At 39.3% G+C, this 25,348-nt stretch overlaps 2 protein-coding genes across 2 annotated transcripts in view; one reads left to right on the top strand and one right to left on the bottom strand.

The window, feature by feature from the left end:
- KLHL32 (kelch like family member 32) overlaps positions 1-16,476 on the bottom strand; it is a 241,582-nt gene extending 225,106 nt beyond the window's left edge. The window contains exons 1-2 of the mRNA XM_025384114.1: positions 14,417-16,476; positions 14,094-14,184 (exon numbers count right to left, since the gene is read on the bottom strand). The gene's annotated coding sequence lies outside the window, so the exon portion shown is untranslated. The remainder of the gene's footprint in view (positions 1-14,093; positions 14,185-14,416) is intronic.
- A 155-nt stretch (positions 16,477-16,631) lies between these two features.
- On the top strand, positions 16,632-25,109 carry NDUFAF4 (NADH:ubiquinone oxidoreductase complex assembly factor 4). Its single transcript, XM_025384222.1, has 3 exons — positions 16,632-16,893; positions 17,738-17,841; positions 23,129-25,109. The coding sequence occupies exons 1-3, from the start codon at positions 16,758-16,760 to the stop codon at positions 23,414-23,416; spliced, it is 528 nt and encodes a 175-aa protein (XP_025240007.1). The 5' UTR covers positions 16,632-16,757; the 3' UTR covers positions 23,417-25,109.
- The last annotated feature ends 239 nt before the right edge of the window (positions 25,110-25,348 follow it).

The following is a 25,348-nucleotide window of genomic DNA, read 5'->3' as shown; positions in this document are numbered from 1 at the left end:
TGCCTACTACACCCTTCCCACATGACGGAGGCGACAGTGCCAGCCTGGCTTGCAGGAGGAGAGCCCTAGTTATTGAGGTGCACATACATTAAGGGAAGGCCTGGCAATATTCTGATCCAGGCCACTCTCAGAATCATTACTTTCTTTCAAAATTGTTCTCCGACTATGAACAGTTAACTCTCATGTTCTTAAGATAATTTCTTATTCGTGAAAGTAAAGCTCACCTAGTCTCCCTACCAACCCATCTAGACTGCAGGGTGCTGGAGCCTGCTTGCACCACTTGCAAAAAGTTATTGGTAAAATTTCAGGAATTTGTCAATGTCACATTGACATCAGTCAAGGCAGGACTCTTTACACCATGAAAATGAGCAAACACTAAAATTAGGGCTTTTCCCCTGAGAGCCAGGTATTAAATATGTGCCAGCAAACCACTTGGTATGTATGAGTTTAAAGTGAGTGCTGCCAACAATCAAGCTGCGACCTACATTATGTTTCAAAGACAGTGACTGGTTATTGCAGTTAGTCTGGGTCTCCCAGACAAATGCCAATACCAGATAGACCATAATTTGTCTAATTAGCCTCTGCTCTTCAGTAGGAGATGCAGAATTCAGTTTATTAGTCGCTGGGGTGTTGCCAAGGTTAATTGGAGTTATGATATACCTAAACTGGACAGTAGTCTCAAAAGGCTATACCTCATTAGTAGTTCTTTCTAATCTTAGCAAGATTATAGATAGCCACAAATTCCATGCTTGATAAGAGTTCAGGCACTTCAGAGCTGGTTCAGAAAGTGGTGACTTAGCAGAAACAGACAGCAATCAAACGTTGAAATAATTTTGCATCTATATTCATTCAGACAACAAAAAATTGTGAGCTTCTCCTAGGAATACAAATACCACAGTAAAACTGATAGTTACGGTTCCTTCTCCCACAGGGCTTACAGGCTACCTTGGTGAGAAGGGTGTACGTGCAGGTAGTAGGGAGAGGAGCAGACAGACAAACAAGCAGCAATTACAATGCAGAGGAACTGGATCATGGAAGTAGTTAGGAGGGTCTCCTCACTGAGATTTCCCAGGTCAGGCAAGGAGTCCTGGATAAAGTGACATATAAACAGAGTCCAATAAGTAATAATAATAATAATAGCTAATACTTATTGAGTACCTTGTATGTTTCAGTTTAAGTCCTAAGCATATTTTCTTTCATTTGGTTTTTCTAACACCCATGGAGCAAATATTATTAGTATTATTCCTATTTTACATAAGAGGAAACTGAAGCATAGCTAAGTTAACTTACCCCAAGTCTCACAGCCAGGGGAAGAGCTGAGAGAGTAGGAGTTTGCCATTTTAAGGGATAATGGAGAAAAGAGGATTCCAGTAAAGGGAGCAACACAGGAAAAATCACAATGGGTCCTAGAAAAAGAGGAAACTTATTGACTAAAGATGCAAGGGGAGAGTGATGAAATATGGAAGCTACAGAGAAAGCACGAACTGAGAAGCAGGGTTTATTTGTTTGGTCATTAATCAGGGTGATGAACAAGTTGGCTTACTTTAAAGCACCACTGCAGCCTCCTTATGGGAGCAGAGGGAGGAAAGCCAGTGAGGAGGATAAAATCCAGGAAGGAGATGAGAGTCAGGAATGGGAAGGGGTTAAGAGTTCAGGATGCTGCCAGGTTTCTGCCTTGGACACCTAGGGAGGAGGTGATGGCCACCACTGAGCTAAGGGACACAGGAGAAAGAGCAGGTTTGTGGGGGGAAGATGATGAGTTCAGGTTCAGAACATTACATCTGAAAGGCCTGTAGGACGCGTGGGAGGACATGTCTATAAAGCAGATGGCTGGAGTGATAGATTTGGGAATCATCAAAATAAGATGAAAATTGAAGCCAGCAACAGGAAGAGATTACTCAGAGGAAGGGTGCAGAGTGAGGAAAGCCAAGAGCCTAGGACAAAGCGTGGAGGAAATATATGCTAGGAAAGCGTGTATTTAAGGGGCAAATGGAGGAGTGGCAGTCACAAAAAAAAAATGAAGGACCGACCAGAGAGATATATGGGAAAAGAACATTTCAAAAAGAAGGGCATGGCCAATATTATCAAATACTGCTGAGTAGTAAGTAAGAAAAATACCAAAAAAAAAATGTTTATTGGATTTAGCAGTGTGAGCTTTGTGTTGTGCTTTGCAGTACTTTCTTTAAAGTGGTAGAAATCAAAAGCTATTTTCCCCAGGGTGAGGAGTAAATAGGAGGCAGGGAAGTGGAAATAATAATTAATTATTTCAAGAAGTTTGACTTTGACAGGAGAAGAGATTCAGGGTAGAAGGTAGAGGAGACAGCACTGAAGAAGGTTTTACCACACTTAAGTGCTGGTGGGCAAAAACTGTGGAATAAAAGGTCAAAGAATAGACAACTGATTGAGAAGCTTATTGTTTGTAAAGAGCTAAAACCAGTGAGAACCATGGGGGGAAGTTGAAAATGATTGAGTTGGTTCTAGGTCCCTCAGGAAGTGGAATGCGTCAGGCTGCAGGACTGAGTGTAGTGCAGGATGCAGTAACCTGTATGTGCACAGAGTTCTTTTTCTACACAAGAGACGTCAAGATTTTCTCTCAGGAAAGTGGAAGATACAAAGAGAATTTGCAGTTAGCAACTCCGAAGAGGGCCCACTCCAGAACTGTGCCATCCTGGCAGCCGGATCTTGAACTCCCAGCCTCCAGAACTGTGAGTTTATTCTCTCACTGTTGTTTAAACCCCCCAGTTTGTGGTACTTTGTTACAGCAACACTAGAAAACTAATTCAGAATATCAAAGCACTAGTTGCACAGTTTTAAAAAGATACTTAAAATATAGATATGTATTATGTTATTTACACAATTAACTATATTCATTTTACAATACATCTTCACATAGAATTTACCATATATACTGAATATAACTATAACTTTGGTAAATAATGGTATTTAAAATAAAATTGGCAATTAATTATCCTGGAAAATACTCCCTTGAGGGTCAAAGCTTGTGCTTCTTCTAGTTTTATGATTCTCTGATTTTATCAACAAACTGCATGCCAAATCTAATTGCCTCATGGTAATCCAGATTTAAATCATATTCTTATTAATACTGAGGATTTACCTAAAAGGCTTAAGGGATTATGTGTGGAAATGCAACAGAAATTGAGGAGTAACTCAGTAACTTCCATTAAGATACAACTGATTGGCCGGGCGCGGTGGCTCAAGGCTGTAATACCAGCGCTTTGGGAGGCCGACACGGGCGGATCACGAGGTCAGGAGATCGAGACCATCCTGGCTAACACGGTGAAACCCCGTCTCTACTAAAAAATACAAAAAACTAGCCCGGCGAGGTGGCGGGCGCCTGTAGTCCCAGCTACTCGGGAGGCTGAGGCAGGAGAATGGCGTAAACCCGGGAGGCGGAGCTTGCAGTGAGCCGAGATCCGGCCACTGCACTCCAGCCTGGGCGACAGAGCGAGACTCTGTCTCAAAAAAAAAAATAAAAATAAAAATAAGATACAACTGATTTTAAAAATCAACAAAAATTTTAAACTTGTATTTTATTCTCAGCAACAGGCATGTACAGTTTGCAAATTAAGTACAATTAAGCATATACAGTTTGCCAATCATCATATGAAGTGCTGTAGATATGTGGAGGCAAGTGATAAGGATACTGCTCCACAGGTTCTTACAATGTAGTTGGGAAGACTGAAAATGTAAAAATAATAAACACAAATTAGAGTGCTCATACACAATGCTGCAGATACTATTTTCTCTCATAAACAAGGGAGCAAGCCCTTCTTTCCTCCATCACGTAAACACATCTTTCCCTTTGTGCGTCCTCTCTGACATAGCCACAGAGAGAGGTAAATTTTGTCTATTTTTTTTTCTTTTTTTGCTTTATCTTCTGTTGGAATGTTTCTCATTCTTTTTCCCTGGGGACGGGGTTATTAAAAACAGGGAGGTCATATGTGGGACTTCCCTGTGCCACTCCCTGGTTCCAAATAAAGGAGATTCCACAATAGGGTGCGTTGCAGATAGTGGAGCAGTCAATGGTAAATGTGGGAGCCAGCTACATCACCCACTCCCAAAGTGAAAGGCATTGTTATGGGTCTAGAGAAAGTGACATCTCACAATAGAGCTGCAGTCCAGTAACCTGGCTCAACTCCAAAGCTAGCTGTGCAAACCTTGTCTCTGAACACATGACAGTCTTCCTCCTGCCACTTCTCCTTTCCCACCTGTCACATGTATGGAAAAGTGCAAAGTACAAAGTTCTTTAAATCTTCTATTTCAAAACTACCATCTGTCTTCTTAAGATTTTTTACAATACCAGCAGGACATCACTGCTGACATTCTAATTTTTAATGTGTTCAAATCACAATCCCTGCACACAAAAAGGCACACACTTTCTAACTCTTCTGAATGTGCTGATGTTCTGGCAATAACTATATTCTCCTTTTCTGGTTAGCTCTCAAATGCTGGACAGGAAATAATTACTACAGAAAGAAAGAGCAACGTATGGGAAATCAGTATACCTGAGTTCTAGTCCTGAACCTGCCTGTAGCCATCTGTAGCATCTTAGGCATCTTAGGCAAAGTTACCCCTATGTCTGCTGAGTCTGTTTCTGCTCAGCTCGTCCATTATGGAGCTAAGAGATGGGACTGCCTTTGACTGCCTTTGCTAAAGAGTAACCCGCAACAGTGTGAGCAGAGTAGCAGTAGATTTGCTCTTTCTAAAACTGTGGGATAAGCAGGGTTGCAAAGCGTAGTCCAGAACCAAAATCAAGACCAATCACACAAGATTGTTGAGTCTAAAAACTGGGTCCCAAGACAGAAAGAAGGTCCAAAAATAAGCCTTCGTGACACACATGCAAAATTCCAGAACAGAGCAGTTAATTTTAGGAGTTGACAGAAGTGTTTTTCTCTTCTATCTTCTATCTTTTTTCTGTCTATCTTTACCATCCTCACTTCCATGAGGTTCTGATAGGGATGCCGAATTCTCTATCCCTACCAAAGGATGGGTACTTGACCCAATGCAGGTCAATTGGTATCCCTCTTGTCTGATAATTTAAATCTGGAGCAGAAAAAAAATCCAGCAGCAGAAGTCAGCTGGTCTTCAGTGCTTGAATGGTAGCATCTTAGCCCTTTTGCTGCTTAGATCCCTGGAGCTGCCCTTGTAAAAGGTCAGGACTTCCTTATTAAGGTCTCTGTACCCTTGAAATGGACGTTCTTTTTTTGCTGCAGTGTTCATTCAGTTTCTCCTGGTTTCAACAAAAGAACAAAGCATATCCCCAAACGCTAGAATTCAAATAGGCACAAGTATGAAGCTTTGGTCTTCTTGTGCAGCAGAATGCATCCCGGGAGAGCTGGCTAGGAGCAAGCAGGAGGCATGTTAGAGTCAGCACCAGAAACTGGTGAAGGGGAGGGGGCAGGACAGTGGCGAGAGGATAGGGCAGTAAAGGGAGGGGGGTGCGGACAGTGGACAGTTGTTCATTGAAAAATGAGCTGATTATCCCAGATGATGTCTAAGTTCTAATTAGCATCCTATAATTCAAAGTGATCAACTCCATGGCCCAATTTATTATTACCATGTTTTAAGTGAGATAGAGGAAGAAACTTTGGTCTTTTTCTCTTTTGGTCTTGCTTTTTGGTAAGAATCTAGTGGATGGGAATATCCAGAAGTGTAGGATGATGTATGACTCCAAGCGTTCTGATTCACTACTATAAATGCAGAGGGGTGTGCATGTGGCAGAACCCTGTTAATAACATTCATGTGACATTTTTTTATGTGCCTCACAAATGAATCCTGCCAAATCATTAGGCGAGCCCAGTTTTATCATTATAAGTATACATTTATTCTTGAACACCTCTGTGTGTGGCAAGGTTTTGATATACTTCTTTTCCAGGAATATTTCTTGATGTTAACATCAGCTTGTACTTTCGTACCCTGGGCTACCATGACATAAGAAACCTTTCACTCATCTTGATATTTCCTCCTATTTCCCTTGTACACTACTAAGGAGTATATTTTCTGAGTCTCAGATACACAACTCTACCATTGGTAGGTTTTCTGCCCTGTGATCCTTTTGGGGTTTTCTGGTTTAGTTGTTATGGAAGGCACACCAGTGCACATGAGTACAATGTCAAGCACGCTTCTGCCTCAGAGACTTTGTAGTTTCTTGGCCTAGAACTGTTTCCCCCAGGTGTCCACTATTTATGAGTCCATGTATCTTTGGTCCGTTCTATTGGTCTCTGAGTTAGAAGATGGAGAATTAATTAGTCATTCACATACAAAGAAGAGATATTAGCTGTACATCTTGAGCGCTAAGCAAATCTTTGATTTCAGGGGTGGAGGTAGGGGCTGGCCAGGGAGCAGGGATGGGAAGCTGTTATACACATGAATCATATGTCACTTATCTGACTCAACCAGCCAGTTAAAACAAAAATGACCTTTTAGCAGGAATTGATGCAGAAATGAGCTGGGCGAGTTAAGTTTTGGCATCCTAAGATCACAGAGTCACTCTTCTGATGAGCAGCAAACAATGTGGCCTTTTAGGGGTGAGAAACTGGTGAAAGGGAAGCCCACAGGCAGTGTGCTGAATAGGGTCAAATACAGTTTCAAGAGCTTCCTATACATAAAGTGTTTAGCATTTACATTATGGCTTTATTGCTCAAATTCACTGAAAACAAATAAAAAAATTTCTGAGTGTGAACCCATCCAAAAATCTGTACCTTTTTCTCATTCACAGCTCTTTGAACAAGGCTAATGTTATTTTGTGGGTTACGTTTTAAAAGAGCAGTCCTTGTCTTTGGTAAGATGTCCTTAGAATAATAATATTTATCACTAAAAGAAGGATATTTTAAAAATAATGACTAGGGAGGTAGAAAATGGGAAAGTATATAGAAGAAATTAGATTTGCCATAAATTGGTAATTACAGATATTGGATGAAGAGTACATGGAGATTTGTTGTACTAAACTCTACCCATTTAAATGTGTTTGAAATTTTCATAATCAAAAGTTATTTTTTAGAAAGACTACCATTAGATTTCTAACAAAGCTACACTGCTAAATAACAAGATTCTCTCCGACTTACATAAATACTTACAATTTCTTACAGTAAATATATTAAAACTGCTTATCAAAAGGCAGCTAGCTAGGTACATGAATTATCTTTTTGATAAAAATGGGAACTTCACATACTCTTTTACTAGATCACACTGCTGAGAGCTGTAGACAGACCTCATATTTTTAGCCTTCTCTGAAGACTTCTCTGGAAGCCTTCTCTGGACGTATAAGAGCTACTGTACCCATGGTTGTGGGTTGGGAACCTCTAAGTGAACAAGATTGCATCCGTACATCCTGAGCTTCTATGGAATCAAAAGCTCTAAAAATGATTAATTACACCAAGAGTGGAATAAGAATATTAAAATAAATGACTATACTTATTCAGCCTCTGAATCTCAAGTCCCACTATTTAGGTTACTGTTGCTGTCTATCTGTCCAACTCAAGTGGAAGTCATATCTAAGCAGTGCCACTACAAAGACCTCTTATCAAATAGAATCCCTAAGAAAATTGGACCAAAAAATTTAAACTCCCACATGGATGAGAATAACAGTATCTTACCTAGTGTCTCTTTTTCTTCTAAATCATCCTTTATGTAGCTGTCAATCATCTTTCTAAGAGAGACCTATGACTCTCTAATTTCCACTCAAGGGGCCTTCACTCATAGAAAATAAAAACCAGACTCTGTCCCATCATTTTAAGACCTTTACTTCCACCTGACCTGCAATGACTTCTATAATAGCTACATCCCATTCTCCCGATCTCTTTACCCATCCCTCTTCATTCCACCACCCTCTTAATCCCCAACCTTATTCTCACACTACTTGCTGTATTCATTTTCTATTGCTTCACAACGAATCACTACAAACTTAGAGGCTTGAAACAATATCTACTTATTATTCTATGGTTCTGTAGGTTAGAAGTTCAAAGCAGGCTTAACTGGGTTCCCTGTTTAGGGCCATTGGGGTTCATAGACTTCTGTCTACCACACCTGCCTCCCTGCCTTACCTAACAGTGTCACATCCAACAGAAATGAAACTCAGCAGAGGGTTGTGTGCACTGATGCTTAGGGGTGACGGTGTACAATTTCTAGAGACAATGGAGACAGAAGCCAACAAAAGGTGGGACTACCGGAATGAAAAGGCAGAGCTGTGCCCACAAGGTCATGGACTGACAATAAGAAACTAACCCAAAAAGCCTATGAACAAGGACACCTCATATACTTCCCAGAGTATCCTTCACCATTTTACAAATAGCCTCAGGCAGCTAAATGGTTTTCTTAAACATATGTAGTCGGGTATAATACTACAGAGTATTGCAATAATGTATTAATGAAATAAGGAATCTGAAGATACTAACTTCTAAGCCATAAAGTGTCAATCAAACTTAAGCTATAATTATTAAAATATTTCCTATTATATTAGTATTTTGTTACATAAAAGAATAATAGCTAATAGTTTTTGAATGTTTACTGTATGACAAGCTTTATGCTTTCAAATGGATCATATCTCACAACAACCCTATGAAATAAGTAGTTTTGTTATATTTCCATTTTACAGATAAAGAAACTGAATATCAGAAAATTTAAAGAGCTTACCACAAAATTATGCAGTCAGGAAGTGATAGAACCCAGATTCAGATGCAGGTTTGTCTGATGCCAAGCCTGTTAGTAATCATTATGTTACACCATGGCTGCTAAGAAAAGAATCAGAGACAGTTACAAAGGGAGAAAGGAACAGACACATGGAGAGAACAAACACAGACCCTACTCTGGAATTACTGAGTTGGGTTTACCAGTTAAGGTAAAATGCCCTGGTGACAACTTGCTTTTCACATATTTTCTGGGGTCCTTCTGGAATTCCCTGTTCTATATTCTTTGTTTTCATAATCTTTCATAATCTTTGAAATGAAAATGATTGCTTGAGTATTTGCTTGTTCTTTTCAGCTTTCCACTTTATTTTTTCTCCCTATGCCAAATTCTCAAGAGTACCTTCTGTAGCTGGGGCCAAGGCGGACAACTGTTATATTCATTAAATTGCTATGGATGGAAAAAAAAAGATCTCATTGGAATCAAACCAAAACCGCTATGATGAGGTGTTCCTTACTTCCATATAAAGCAAGTCCATGGGGACATGGAGGGACAGATACACTATGAAAGGAAACTGATGCAGCAGGGAAAGCTGGAGCGAAGAAAGAAGACAGGGAATCATTATAAATGGGAATGGAGAGCAAGGGGAAAAGGCAAACAGATAAATGATGTTGGAAATTCAGTTGTTTATGGGGAAGGAATTATATCCTTACATCACAGAGTGATTTTAAATGTTGTCCTGTACATAATTACATCTGTCTTGTCACTATTATATTTACTGGCTTATTTGCCTATTCCGGTATCAATACCATACCATAAAGTTTTGTATCACATTCTGATATAGGGTAAGTCCTAACTAACTGCTGTTTTTCTAAAATCTATTGGCTATTTTTTCATATTTTCTTTTCTGGATGAACTTTATCAGTGATCGAGCTTCATTAAAAATGCGATTACAATTTTAATTGAAATTGAAGTGTATCAAATTAATTGATTTTTTTTGAACAATTGACATTTTTACACTATTCAGACTTTGCATCAAGGAACCTGCTATGTCTAGCCATATGTGTTTCTTTATGTTCTTTCATAATTTTTGTGGTTTACTAAGTTTGAGTTTTACACATAGTTCTAAGTTTATTTCGAGATGCATAATAATTTTTGTGGTCATCATCCATGAAACTTTCTGACCATTATATTTTCTTTCGGGGAGGGGGGCAAAGTCTTGCTGTTTCCCAGGCTAGAGTACAGTGGCCTGATATCAGCTCACTGTAACCTCCGCCTCCTGGGTTCAAGCTATTCTCGTGCCTCAGCCTCCCAAGCAGCTGGGATTACCAATGTGCACCATCATGCTTCGATAATTTTTGTATTTGTAGTAGAGATGCGGTTTTACCGTGTTGGCCAGGCTGGTCTTGAACTCCTGACCTCAGGTAATCTGCCTGCCTCAGGCTCCCAAAAGTGCTAGGATTACAGGGTGAGCCATTGCCCTGGGCCTTGGCCATTATGTTTTCTAACTGATGGGTAGGATAGCTAGCTATTCAGCTACCTATTAAATTTATTTATTAGATCTAATAGTCTTTGCCTGATTCTCTCTAATTTTCTAGGCAGACAGAAGTACTGATTTTGCAAAGGAACAAATAACATAACATTTATAATTCTTATTTTCTTTTCTTGTTCTTTGTTAGCCCATCAATACAATACTTGCCATAATTTTCTGAATTGTACCCTTTGTAAAGTAAAGGCAGTTTTCTTCTATTCCATGCTAGCTAAATGTATTATTAGTAATGGGTGTTGAATTTAACCAAATCTGTACTGGGAATCCACTGAAATGATTACATAGGATTGACTGAACTGCCTTAATTTCTGGAGCTCAGGGGTACTCTTCCAGACTTACTAGGCCATTAGCAAAATTAAGTTTCTTATGCTGGTAGGATTGAGATATCTGTTTCGTGTGGGCTGTCACATGGGGCCTCCTCTTACCTCCCAAAAGTCCTGAAGTTCTTGCCATGTGGCTTCCTTGCAGGTTCTCTCAAAGACCCTCTAACAACATGGCAGCTTGCTTCTTCAAAGCCAACAGGAGAATCCCTCACCCTTATCTCCTAAGGTGAAGCCTTATACAATGTAAAGTAATCATGAGAGTGACCATAATCTATTCTATTCTGTATCTATGCCTTATTCTATTCGTTTCTATTCTATTGTGTTATATTTGTATTTGCTAGAAGCATGTCACACAAGGGAATGAGACTAAGTATTATAATTGTATATAAGTTTATATATATTTTCTTTCAATTTTAAAAAATTTCTTTATATTTATGATCACATTCTTTCCAAAAAATTCTTCATATATTTTATTTGTTCTTTTATTTTCACTTGAATTTGTCAGATTTTACATTCTCAAAGAACCAACTTTTTGTTGTTGTTGTTGTTTGTTTTCTATGTAATTGATTTCTGCTTTACCTTCAGTCCTTTAAATACATTGTTTTATTTATCTAAATGGAAAGAACAAAGCTGGAGGCAACATGCTACCCGACTTCAAACTATACTACAGGGCTACAGTAACCAAAACAGCATGTACTGGTCCAAGAACAGAGACATAGGCCAATGGGACAGAATAGAGAACCCAGAAATAAGACCATACACCTATGATCATTTGATCTCTGACAAACCTGACAAAAACAAGCAATGGGGAAAAGGATTCCCTATTTAATAAATATTGCTGGGAGAACTGGCTAGAATATGCAGAAAATTAAAACTGGACCCCTTCCTTACACCATATACAAAAATCAACTCAAGATGGATTAAAGACTGAAATGTAAAACCCAAAACTATGAAAACCCTAGAAGAAAACCTAGGCAACACCATTCAGGACATAGGCATGGTAAAGATTTCATGACAAAGACACCAAAAGCAATTGCAACAAAAACAAAAATTGACAAATTGAATCTAATTAAACTAAAGAGCTCTGCACACAAAAGAAACTATCAACAGAGTAAACAGACAACCTACAGAATGGGAGAGAATTTTTGTAATCCATGCATCTGACAAAGGTCCAATATCCAACATCTATAAATAAATTTACAAGAAATAAACAATCCCCTTATAAAATAGCCAAAGGACATGCCCAGACACTTCTCAAAATAAAACATACATGCAGCCAACAAACATATGAAAAAAAGCTCAATATCACTGATCCTTAGAGAAATGCAAATCAAAACCACAATGAGATACCATCCCACACCAGTCAGAATGGCTATTCTTTTTTTTTTTTTTTTTTGAGACGGAGTCTCGCTCTGTCACCTGGGCTGGAGTGCAGTGGCCGGATCTCAGCTCACTGCAAGCTCCGCCTCCCGGGTTCACGCCATTCTCCTGCCTCAGCCTCCCGAGTAGCTGGGACTACAGGCGCCCGCCACCTCGCCCGGCTAGTTTTTTTTTGTATTTTTTAGTAGAGACGGGGTTTCACCATGTTAGCCAGGATGGTCTCGATCTCTTGACCTCGCGATCCGCCCATCTCGGCCTCCCAAAGCGCTGGGACCACAGGCTTGAGCCACCGCGCCCGGCCAGAATGGCTATTCTTAAAATGTCAGAAAAACAACAGATGCTGGCAAGGTTGGGGAGAAAAAAGAACACTTTTACACTGTTGGTGGGAGTGTAAATTAGTTCAACCATTGTGGAAGATAGTGTGGCGATTCCCCAGAAACCTAGAGGCAGAAATACCATTCAAGCCTGAAATCCCATTACTGGGTATATACTCAAAGGAATATAAATTGTTCTATTATTAATAAAAAGACATATGCATGTGTATGTTCATTGCATCACTATTCACAATAGCAAAGACATGGAATCAACCTAACTGTCCATCAATGATAGACTGGATAAAGAAAATGTGGAACACATACACCACGGAATACTATGCAGCCATAAAAAGGAACAAGATCATGTCCTTTGCAGGGACATGGATGGAGCTGGAGGCCATTATCCTCAGCAAACTAACACAGGAACAGAAAACCAAATACCACATGTTCTCACTTATAAGTGGGAGCTAAATGATGAGAACTCATATACACATGGAGGGGGAATAACAAACACTGGAGCCTGTTGGAGGTCGGAGGGTGGGAGGAGGGAGTGAATCAGGCAGAAGAGCTAATGGATACTGGGCTTAATACCTGGGTGATGGGATGATCTGTGCAGCAAACCATCATCTAAAGTTGATGACTGTAGTCAACAAAACAGCCTTCCAAAAATCTCTGTCTCTTAATCCCTAAACCTTCTAATGCTACCTTACGTAGCAAAAATGCACTTTACAAATGTGACTAAATCAAGGATCTTGAGATGGAGAGATTATCCTGGATTATCCACGTAGGTCCAATGTAATCATAAGGGTGTTACAATGGAAAGAGGGAAGTAGGAAAGTCACAGAGAAGGAGATGTGACAATGAAGTGATGCAACTGCTGGCTGCCAAGAAATGAGGGAAGTCTCTAGAAGAACCTCTTCCCCATGAGAAAAAAAAAAAAAAGGAGGGGGTAAGGAAAAAGATTCTCCTCCAGAGCATCCAGGAGGAATATATCTCTGCTGACACCTTGATTTTATCCTTTAAAAACTTATTTTGGACTCCTGACCTCCAGAACTGTAAGATAATAAATTGTTTTAAGCCATTTGCAGTAATTTGCTAGCAGCAATGGGAAATGAATACAATGACAAAAGTCATAAGTGCAGTAACCACAAAGCAGGCATCTGGGCATAATTGCTGGTTGATCATTCTAATCTCTAACCTGAGACCCAGTGTTCCCCAATATGAATACCGGATCTGCACAAAGCCTAGTTTGTTTTGGTTTTGTGTTTGGGGCACTATCCCCCACTCCCAGTATTCTAGGTTTTACAGACCCACAACACGGCATCACTATGAAACTGGCCAAGCTTGGGGACCTTGTAAATTACCTCATTTGGACTCCTACAAATTCTCTGGTTCCTAATCTGGAATCCAGGCCCTGGAGAGGTTCTCTCTGCCTGAACACCAGAACCTCTGCCAGAATAAGTCATTCCTCCATAAATCTGTGGTGCTCCTCCCTAGTGGTTGAGATTCGATTGATGAAACCTCTGAGGGCTGTCCTGGGCCCTTTGAGCCAACTGTCATCTGGGTTTAGCTACTGAAATCCTTTGGAGAACGCAGAATGCTGTTGAATTGTGTTCAAAAGAAGGAGTGCCCAATGGTAAAAGTCTAGGCAGAGAGAAAGACATGAGGGCAGAGGGATACAAAGTGGGGACTATTTCTGTGGCCAATGCCAGACACAGGCAGGTGGCATTTTATGCCCCAGAGCTAATGATTCCCACCCATATTCCAACCTTAAGAAATCCAACAATGCCACCATGTGTGCTGAGCACGCTAACCAGCAAATAAAAATCAAATTTAGCATACTTACTTTTTAAAAATTAAATTATTGAAGAACATGAGTCTTACTGTAATCTCAAATTGTTTTTTTATCACTTTCATTCATCTATTCACCAGAGCTTCAGAAAATGTGTCCTTTTCCAAACTGCTCCCTTCTGCTCTGAAAAATGAAAAACAATGCAAATATTGAACATCAGATTCTGAGCTGGGCATTGTACTAGACATTGGTATGAGACATTTGTACTGGACATTGTACTAGACTGGGCATTGTGCTAGACATTGTACTAGATATTTTTATTCTGTGTAAAACCTCTTAGGTGATTACTATTATCCCAATTTTAAGATGAGCAAAGTGTGTTCAACCACATTAAGTTACTTGCATAAGGACTCACTTCTGGAAGCAGGGCTAGTATTCAGGCAGAGAGAGCTTGCCCAGAGTCTGGACGCCAGCTCAGGGATCCTACTTGTCTTTCAGTTCATTTGACCTTTATTTGATATTTTGTTTAGTACCTACTGTTTACTAGCTCTGTTAAATGCGTTGGATACAGCAGTGAACAAAACAGACAAAAGTTCTGTCCTCAGAATTTACATTCTAGTGTGTTGTCAAGACCCTGGGTTTATTTTATTAGTATCTTAAGATATTCAGCCATACACATGCATCATAATACTCCACTCAGATGGAAGCTTCATTCTAAGCAGCATCCTAGTTATACTTTCCTTGGGGATCTGACTTCAATCCTTAACATAAGCCCAACAGGAGTTCTTAAGTTTAGAGTTCCTGTTAACTTATATGTTTTGACAAGAAGAGCTGGAATTATGCACTTATGGTTCAGGTTTTATTTCCATGATTCCCAAAGGATGACAGCCAATTGTGAGTTTCTGATGGACTGCATCTGCCTTCTGTTTTGCAATTTGAGGGTCTGAGCAGCACTGGGCCAGTATCAGGCAAAGCAGCTGACACATGCTGGAAGCTCTTTCAATGTTGAATCCAAGCTCTATTGGAATGTGTGAATTCAAAGAATTATTTCATATTGTAATCCTTACTGCCCCGATAGTAACTTCTAACATTACTTTTTCATGCTGCCCGAAGTTCGGTGGAATTTCTATGAAAATAAGATTTTCACTTTTAAAATATTTTAACAGGCAGTGAGTCGAATTTCTACCATGATTAAAGCACGTAGATATAATGAAGCAGATTAAAATTTCTTAGCACCCATAGAAATAGAAATACCGTGGCTAAAAAGCCCTGAATCACAAGCCCTTAAAAATATCAAAGATAGAAATCTTGGAGCAGCCTGCCACCTTCAGGATAACTTCCCAGTTAACGCTATCAGAGATCACTGATTTCAGCTTCTACAAATTTCAAATACCAATCCATGTAAAAATGTTGAGTATAATTAAATAAAGGGCATTTAAATTAGAGTGGCTGAAGACGTCTTCCTTGCAGTGCTTTTGCTCTGATTAAGCATTATATTTAATGATTACATTTCCCTTTCTTCATTTTGGTTCTCTGATTCTTGTTTTATTATTATTATTTTTTCTATTCGATTATCTTTACATCAATATTTTTTTACTTTAAACTGGTTAAAAACAACCACTCTACTTCATTTTGCTAAGCAAAGATCAGGACACTAAAAATAGATTTTGCAACCACAGTAAGAGAAATACTGTAACTTCGGAAATCCTACTACTTCCTTCCTGGTGGGTTTATTATAGATTAATAACAATATTTCTAAAGGGTCTTAAATAAAAGCAGCACTACAGTAACCTATTCAGGAAATGAAGAGAGACAGAGAGAAGGTGAATGTAACACTCGTTTTTTGTTGTTGTTTTCTTTTTCTGATCTCTTATTGGCTGTTCCTTTCATTAAATTACACAGAGGCTTAAAAAGAATGAAGACAAGAGAGAAGAGAAATAGGAGAGGGAATGACTCAGCATTTAGTAGAATGGAGAAGCAAATTAGTAGCAAAAATAAGATAAGGGAAAGTATAACTAAAATCGATACCATTAGGTCAAGTGAGAACGGGATGTAACAAATAATGGAAAAAGAGAACACAGTGGCTTGAAAATGCATCAGGTGGGGGGACAGGAAAATAAGAGGCATTTAAATTAGAGCGGCTGAGAACAAATATTCATCGACAATGAACATCCTTTCATTATTTTCCTTTTTAAAAAGCAGGAAAGGGCAACTTGAGAGCCCAGTTTGACCCTGGTGCAATAAGTTCCATTTTTATCGGCTAGCTCTTTGGTGGCACTGCCCTATGAAACAACTTCAAGGTCAATTTCCTTACGACTTTGATTTTCAACTCTTCACTGACACTTTGGAATCACGTGTGAAGTCTTATCCAATGCTGGGCCTCACTCCACAAGAATTAAATCAGAAAGTCTGGGGTAGGGCCCGGCACGGAACTTTGCAGAGCTTCCTGGGTGACTCCCTCGGAGTTCCACGGTTGACAGCAACCGTGTGTCTGGGGACTTAAGTCCCGCCGCCTCCCACCGGAAGCAGCCCCGGTGGGAGCGGTCGCTCGCCCCGAAGGGAGGGGCTCCCTTTTAAATTCCCTGGGCAGAGAAGCGATGTGTGGCCTCCCGACCGCTAGTGGGCGACGGGCACGCATTTAAGCGCCCGCGGCCGTGCTTCCCCTCACATGTGCGCATCCTCCGGTCGTCCCGGAGGTTTCCTGAGCCGGTGTTCCCACGTGCGGCCTGAACCTGCGGACATAATGCTATGAGGAGATGGGGGCCCTAGTGATTCGCGGTATCAGAAATTTCAACGTAGAGAACCGAGCGGAAAGGGAAATCAGCAAGATAAAGCCCTCTGTCGCTCCCAGGCACCCCTCTACCAGCAACCTCCTGCAAGAGCAGATTAGTCGTGAGTGGTGCGAGGGCGTTTCGGGGCGCGGGGGCGCGGACTCCCGGGGCTGCCCACTCCCGGGGCTGCCCACAGGTTGTGCCTACTGTGGGCCCGGAGGCCGGGGGACCGGCTTCAGTCTGCTCGGCCGCAGCCGCTCGTGTTGGCTGAGCGCTGGAAGGGGGAGCCGCTAGGCCGGTGACATTGAGACTGTCCTCCGCGCCCGCGGTGAGGTCGGCCGCGCCGCCTACTTCCGAGTCCCAGAGGCAGCGGCCTGTGTCCCCGCTAACGCGGCCCTCGCCGGCTCCTGTGAGGGACTTGATACCGGGCGTCAAAATCCGAGAGGGTCACAGAGCTTTCTCTAGGGGTCTTCACTGGACGATGGACGCCGAGCCTGACCTGGAATTTTGATGTCCATTTAAAGTATTTTCCAAACAGTCCAAATGATTATGTTTATTTTTTAAAAAAATTAAAGCGGTTAGGCCGGGCGCGGTGGCTCAAGCCTGTAATCCCAGCACCTTGGGAGACCGAGGCGGGCAGATGACCTGAGGTCAGGAGTTTGAGACCAGCCTGGCCAACATGGCAAAACCCCGTGTCTACAAAAAATACAAAAATTAACCGGGCGTGGTGGCGCGCGCCTGTAATCTCAGCTAGTCGGAAGGCTGAGGTGGGAGAATCTCTGGAACCCAGGAAGCGGAGGTTGCAGGGAGCCGAGATCACGCGACTGCACTCCAGCCTGGACGACAGAGCGAGACTCCGTCTCAAAAAAGAAAAGAAAAAAAAGAAAGGGTTTGTGTTAAGCGTTTAGGATATTACAGGAAATTTTCCTTGATTTTAATATTGTGACTTTTTTCCCTTTCCTTAGACTATCCAGAAATTAAGGGAGAGATTGCTCGTAAAGATGACAAGCTGCTGTCATTTCTAAAAGATGTGTATGTTGATTCCAAAGATCCTGTGTCTTCCTTGCAGGTAGATGTGTGTTTAGTTAAGTGAACACACAATTTACTTATTTTGGGGCTTCAGGAAAATGATTAAGTGTGGCAAGTCGTAAAAAGAGTGCTCTGCAAGTGTGTGTTGTGATCGGTCTACACGCCTTGGCAAAGTTTAAGCACAGTGGTCTAAGACAGTAAGACACTTATGCCTTGGTTCATTGGATATTTACCAGAATTCTAAAATAACTTGTTAAAGTATTGATACAGAGCAACTGTGTGAATTATTCATAGTATTTCAGAATTTGTCAGGCATTACTTCCAGTGGTTGTCATTTGAGTGACAAAAGCAGAGCTTTAATATTTTTTTCTCATTCTTCTGTGGATTGAGGTATGATCTAATCTCAGAGACTCCAATAGTGTGGTTGGTTTTTTGGGGTGTTCTGTTTGTTTTTTTAAGGATATATTCAGATAGGATATTTAAAATTAGGAGAAGGATCAAAGAATACATTGGGAATGGGAACCTATGTGTAAATCCATATGCTGTATTATGTAAGTCCTGGGCACAAGTGCTTTGTATATAGTGATGAACAAAACTAGTCCTTGCTCTCACAGGGCTTATGATGCTGTGAAGGACACAGACATTGAACAGATGAGCAACGATGTGACCGTAATTATGGGAAAAGTATGGGCACTTTTGAGTATATTGGAGGGACCTCTTTGAAATTGGAGGATCACGGATGGTTTCTGAGGAAGTGATAGTTAAATGCTCAGGCCTGAGGGATCAATTGGAGTTAACCAGATGAGTTTTGGGGGGCAGGAAGATTCTAGTTAGGGATAAAAGTTTGATTAAAGGACAAGGAAGTGCCAACAACTTCCAGATTTTTTTTTTTTCACTCTAAAATATTCTAATACTGTCTCTCTGTCTCTGGATATTTGCACAAATACAATTATTAATATAATTTTCACTACAGAGGAGAAATAAAATGATTTGTAAATCGCTGTGCATACTAATTGTAGGGTTCAGTTATCACCAAATGCTCACATTAAAAAGGTATAGGGTTAATGTCTGTGTTCTTTATGTTATTTTAAAATAGGTGTTGAGTAATACTCCCCAAGTATTCTTTCTCTCGTGTTACTTAATTATGCATCTGCAAATTCACTCTTGGGAGCAAAAAAAAATTAATGCTTTGTATGTAGAAGACTCAGTTATACATATAATGAATGCATAAAGAGATATGTATATAGTGATACTAAAATTTCAGGGGGACATTAGGAAAAGTCTAAATAGATTCCTTAGGGAGAGTGATAATGAAAACTGGAATTGCCTTTTGTTTATGTTCTTTGTTCCTTTTTTTCCTTCTGGCAGTTCATAGTTGTGGTGCCTCTAGACATCGTTGATACTCTGCCTTTCATATGGCAAATTATTTATTTGTTGTCTCACTTTTTAACATATTTATTCAAAATTCTGTCAAATATTTCAGTCTTTTTGTCTTTTGTGATAAAGGAATACTGGGCCCACTCTACCATCAAATAAACTCTTCTGTGTTTTCTTCTAGTAGTTTTATAACTACATTTTATATTAAAATCTTTATCTGGCATTAAATGTGGTTTTTGATGTGTGGAATAGATGAGTTGAACTCTTTTCAAACAGATGGCTAGTTGTCTAAATGTAATTTGTTGAATAGCCCAGACCTTTTTCCACTTACTTAAAATCTCTAGATACACATCTCTAGATACACATATGGGTCTATTTATGGACTCATCAGTTTTACTTATTTTTCTATTTTTACACTAGAACCATAGTTTTAATTAATAGAGCTTTATAATGTATGTTGATATCTCTTACAGTCTTCTCTCATTGTTTTAAAAAGTTTCTTGTCTCTTTTCACACATTAATATTTTTCCAGATGAAATTGTCAGGTTCTTTAATAAAAGTCTTTGAGGGGTAAAGGGAATGTTGTTACTGTGATGAGAGCTTTTTTCACTTTAAATTTGAACTGTTTATTGCTAATACAGTAGTCTTCCCTTATCAGCAGGTAGGTTCCAAGACCCTCAGTAGATGCCTGAAACTGAGGGTGGTACCGAACCCTATATATACTGCTTTTTCCTATAAATCTATACTGTGATAAAGTTTAATTAACAACTAATAAAATGGAACAGTTGCAACAATTTCAGGATTAGAAGATTCATTCTTATTATCCATGTTAGCACTCTCACCATATGATTTTTTTTCCTCATTAAGTCAATGACTTTTACTTTCTCACTTGAAGGAAGCACTTTATGGCTTCTCTTTGGCATAACTGAGTTGCCAGCACCACGGCTCTTGTGCTTTGGGGCTATTCTTGGTAAGGTAAGGGTTACTTGCACACAAGCACAGTGATGCCACACAGTCTGATAACCAGAGTGGCTACTAAGTGACTAACAGGCAGGTAGCCTGTACAGTGTGGATACACTGTACAAAGGGAGGATTAACATCCTGGACAGAATGCAATGGATAGCATAAGAATTCATTATGCTGCTCAGAGTGGTTTGCAGTTTGAGCCTTATGGATTGTTTACTTCTGGGGTTTTTCATTTAATATTTTTGGTCTGTGGTTGACTTCAGATAACTGTAGATAAAGCCTGGGACTACTATATATCAGAAAGTGAGTGGTTTTTATAGTGTAACTACCCATATTGCTAGGTTATTATTTCTGTTAGGCTTTCAGTTGATTCTCTTTTCTAAATATATTCTCATATCTATGTAGAATTAAAAACTTCTCTTTCTAGTATTTATACTTAATTTTTTTATTGTGTTGTATATATTAACATGCCAGTGAAAGTAGGCATTCTCACCTGTTCCTTCCATAGGATGTCTCAAATGTTTCAGCATTAATTATAGTAGAATGATACTTGTTTTCTATGAAAAAATACTTATATCATCACATTTGGGACATCTTCTTCTATTTTTAGTTTCCTAAGGTTTTTTTTTGTTTGTTTTTTTCCAGTCGAGAGGTTTTTGAATCTTCTTAGATTTTTTTTGTGTCAAATAATTATTAATTTTAATATTTACTATTAATTAGAAAGGAAATCTAAATACAGACGTGCTTGGAGTAGAAGGAAGATCTTCCTTACCTGGGAATAGGAAAATGAGAGAAGCTTTGAGATTTGGAAAGTGAAGAAATTGAGAAGAGTGTTTCAGGCCTAGTTTGCAATATAAAGATACAAGAGTGTGTGATGCCTTTGAAGAATGGTTAGAGTTCACTGCAGTTATGGGAAAATGTGCAGTGTGGATTTGGGAGAAGTGAGTTGGGATGGAGAGTGATAGGGGTCAGATCATAAAGGCCCTTATTTTTCTTGCTAAGGAGTTTTGTTTTATTCTGAAGACAATGGGAAGTTATTAAAGAGTTAATGGTCAAAAAGTGATGTTAGATTTGAAAGTAGCCTGGTGGGGGGGAACAGAGTACATTTTATCTAATTAGAAGAGACCAGATAGGAGGTATTTGCAGTCATTTCTGCAAGAGACATTGACTTGGACTAGGGTGATTTAGCAGTATGGGGGAGAAGTGAGTGAGTTCGAGAGAGACATATGATACATTATCAACAGGATTTGGTCATTGATTGGTGTAATGAGTGAGGGAGAGGGCGGTGCAGGTATAATCTCGTTTTTGGCATGAGAGGTGGGCAGTGTTGGTCATTGAGATTGAGGATATGGGAGTAGAACTGGTGATAGGTTTAGTTTCAGATAATATTGAATTTGAGGAGCATGTCGGTCATTTAAGTGGAGATACCTGTTAAGCATTTGGATTGGGAAATCAAGAAAAGGTCTTGGTTTATCATCACAGCTTTGGAAGTAATTAACTTGTAGGCAGTAATGGAAGTTAGAGGAGTGTGCGGGATTACTTTGGAGGAATGTGTAGAGTGAAAAGAAGGCCTGGGCACTCTTAAATGTCACACATTGACATTTAAGGGTAAGCGAAAGGAAAAGGGTCCATGAAAAAAACCCCGAAGGACCCACTGAAAAAACTGATGGAAAACTGAGGGGGTGGCATAGAAACCAAGGGGGAAGATAGTTATAGGTACATTGGAGTGGTCAGTAGTATCAGATATAGTGAGATACTGTAGTGAGTCCAAATGAGGTCTAAAATGTGTCCTCTGAATTAAGCAACTAGGCAGTCATTAGAGATAGCAAGCATTATTTCTTTTAAACATTACCTGAAGAGAAGGAAACTGGTCATAAAAGAGGTGTTGGCTTCGGGTTTGGTGGGCATGTTAAAAAAGGTAGTAACTATAGCATTTATATGTTTGACCAAAAAGCAGCAGTAGGCACGGTGCAGTAAAAAAAGGAAAAGAAAAGAAAGAATGTTAGGCATAGCTGGGAAACGAGAATGGAATGCAGAGCACACACGCCAGGATTAAGCTGGGATAGGACGGCTAGATGGAAGGATGGGTGTGCATAGGTTGTTTTATTTATGCTGGAGTGTATTGGAGGCATTAGTTTATTTTCTCAGGGGAGACAAGATCACTAGCAATATTTGAATTCATTCAAGGTGTTTGGGAGCGCTGATATGAAATACAACAAAGATGGGAAACAGAATAGATGTTATCAAGCCAGCTGTTAGGGTGGCATCGGAATCCTGCCCTTTAAAAACAGGTGTAGTTTTTAATCAATTATTTTCATTGTTCTTTTAAAACACATGAAATAATGTGGTGAGTGGATGGTATACATTTGATTATTATTTTCTAGAGCTACCTACATTTCTTAATAACGATAGCGCTATAGTTATGAAAGGGCAGTGTGGCAAAAGTACTATTAAACTATAGCTCATTATAATAAGAAAATGAAGTTTGGAAAATCGTGTATAGAATTTGTGTTAGTCCATTCTTGCACTGCTATTAAGAAATGCATGAGACTGGGTAGTTTATAAAGAAAAGAGGTTTAATTGGCTAACGATTCTGCAGGCCATACAGGAAGAATAGCAGCTTCTGCTTCTGGGGAGGCCTCAGGAAACTTATAATCATGGTGGAAGGGGAAGCAGGCATGGCTTATATTGCCAGAGCAAGAAGAAGTGGGGTGTGGGGGAGGTGCTACAGACTTGTAAACAACCATATATGGTGAGAACTCTATCGTGAGAACAGCACCAAAGGGAGAAATCCGCTCCCATGATCTAGTCACTTCCCACCATGCCCTACGTCCAACATTGGGGATTACAATTTGGTGACATGAGATTTGGGTGGGGACACAGATCCAAACCATATCAGAGGAATAGTATAGATTTGAGAAGTATGAAAGTAGATGTCAAATCTTTTCTCTCATCCTAAAACCTTTTTTTTTCTTTGATACTAGGTAAAAGCTGCTGAAACATGTCAAGAGCCAAAGGAATTCAGATTACCGAAAGGCCATCAGTTTGATATGATAAATATGAAGAGCATTCCCAAAGGCAAAATTTCCGTTGTAGAAGCATTGACACTTCTCAATAATCATAAACTTTATCCAGAAACCTGGACTGCTGAGAAAATAGTGCAAGAATACCAGTTAGAAAAGAAAGATGTGAATTCTCTTCTTAAGTATTTTGTTACTTTTGAAGTCAAAATCTTCACTCCTGAAGACAAGAAGGCAATACAATCAAAATGAAGAAAATCACAAAAATTTCCTATGTGTACTCCTCATCCCTCATCCTGTATATTTTCTCGGTTTTTGCATATTAAATTATGTTAATTACCAAATATTTAATGCTCTCATCATGAGGCCATATTCTTAATATTTATTGAGCTCCCTGACTTTTCAAGATTGCCATAGAATGTATTTTGTTTTATTTTAATTTGGTTTAGGCATATTTCATATGTGCATGTCAGCATGACTAATCGGCACATCTGTACCTTTATTATGGTGAAAGAGTTAATTTGTTATTTTAGGCACATATGCCAACTTTTAAATTGGTCTTATTACCCCTTGGGAAATGTCCTCAATCCCTCAATTGAGTTTTACTTTCCAAGTTAGGTGTTTAGTTCATTCTTCATATGTGATAGTGAAAGTAAAAGCTTTCCTGACCCTTAAGACTGACATTTTCTTGTTAGGGAAAGAGACTCGATAGCAAGGTAGACTAACAGTATTTCCCAAATAAAGGCACACAGGAGAAAACAAATCAATAGAATCTAATTAAAATTACTACTTGATTTTAAGTATGGAATAATTGTCTTTACAGCTATAAAAAGTAATTAGGGGTGTTTGCACAATGTTGGGAATTTCTGCTTTGACAAATAGGTAAGTCCCATGGCCTTCAGAGAGGCAGGCAGCAGTAGAAACTTTCAAAAAAGTAACATTTCTCTGGACTTAATGTGGAAATAGAGAAAAATTTAAAGAATAATTAAATCAAAAAACCATGGTAAATGAAATTTGGTGATTACATACAGTTTCGGATGTTAATGCTAGTTGAGAGAAGAGAAAAAAATAGAAAGTAGAAGCAGAGAACAGGATCATTGGAAGGGACCTTAGAAATTGCCGCTTCATCCATTTTAGCAAACTTATTAGCATAGCGTGTACCAGTACTAGGATCTTGAGTGAGAGTGTGTGAGTTTAGCTCTGCTTAATATATTACTACTTGTGGGATCTTTGGGAGACTATATTCTCTTTGAGATTGAATTTCTTCTATAAAATGAACATAATGCTACCTTAAATGTAAGGGTTATCATGAAGATAAATAATAAAGGACTACAAAGGACCAAGCAAATGGGAATTATTTTTGTAGTGGAGAAACAAGTGCCTGGGGAGAATATATGACCTAAGTTTCTGTAGTTTATGACCTAACCAGTCCCAGAATTTAGTTTTTCAAATCCTAGTAGTGTGTTTTTTCTGTCTTAAAGCAGCATACCTCAGAGAAGGGAAAAGGTGTGAATTGTGGGTATATCAGGGTTATCAGTGCTTCTGAGGGAAGATAGGCATCACTACTTCCCAGAGATGCCCCTGGAAATGATATAGAAGATGTTGAAGAATTCAACATGATGACGGAATGAGGCATTTGTAATAATGCTAAGAACGGAAAAATGGACTAAGTGGAAATTTGTAAGCATGTCTTTAAATGTAGATTTGTTATGTGAATGAACTACCTAGTTTAGTTCAGTAATTGTTTTATGAAAACATGAAATAACTACTCAATATAAAATGCGTTTTAAAACTAACTCAAAATTTTATTTTTGTAATGGTCATTAGCTGAGTCACTAATACTAGTACACTGTTTCTGAGCCATCTTCTCTATTCATATCTACATTGTGTGGTTAGGCAGCTGTTATGTGGTGTGACATGATAAAATAAAGGACTTCTTCCCATACCATTCATCAGTCCTAGTATACTGCCTTTTATTATATATAGGAGAGCACTTGGTAGCAGTGATGTCAGAAAGTGCATGGAATTTAGATTCAGAAAACGTGAGTTTAGACATCAGGATCACCACTAGCCATGCCATCTAGCATTTTAAAAGTAATTACTGTACTAGGGTCTGATGGAGGTGCTTTGCATGTATTAACTTGCTTAATATTTACCATAGGTACAAGGATAAGTAGCCACATT

Source organism: Theropithecus gelada, chromosome 4 (assembly GCF_003255815.1).
Source record: "Theropithecus gelada isolate Dixy chromosome 4, Tgel_1.0, whole genome shotgun sequence".
NCBI classification, from domain to species: Eukaryota; Metazoa; Chordata; class Mammalia; order Primates; family Cercopithecidae; genus Theropithecus; species Theropithecus gelada.
This window is presented reverse-complemented; position numbering and strand designations above follow the sequence as displayed.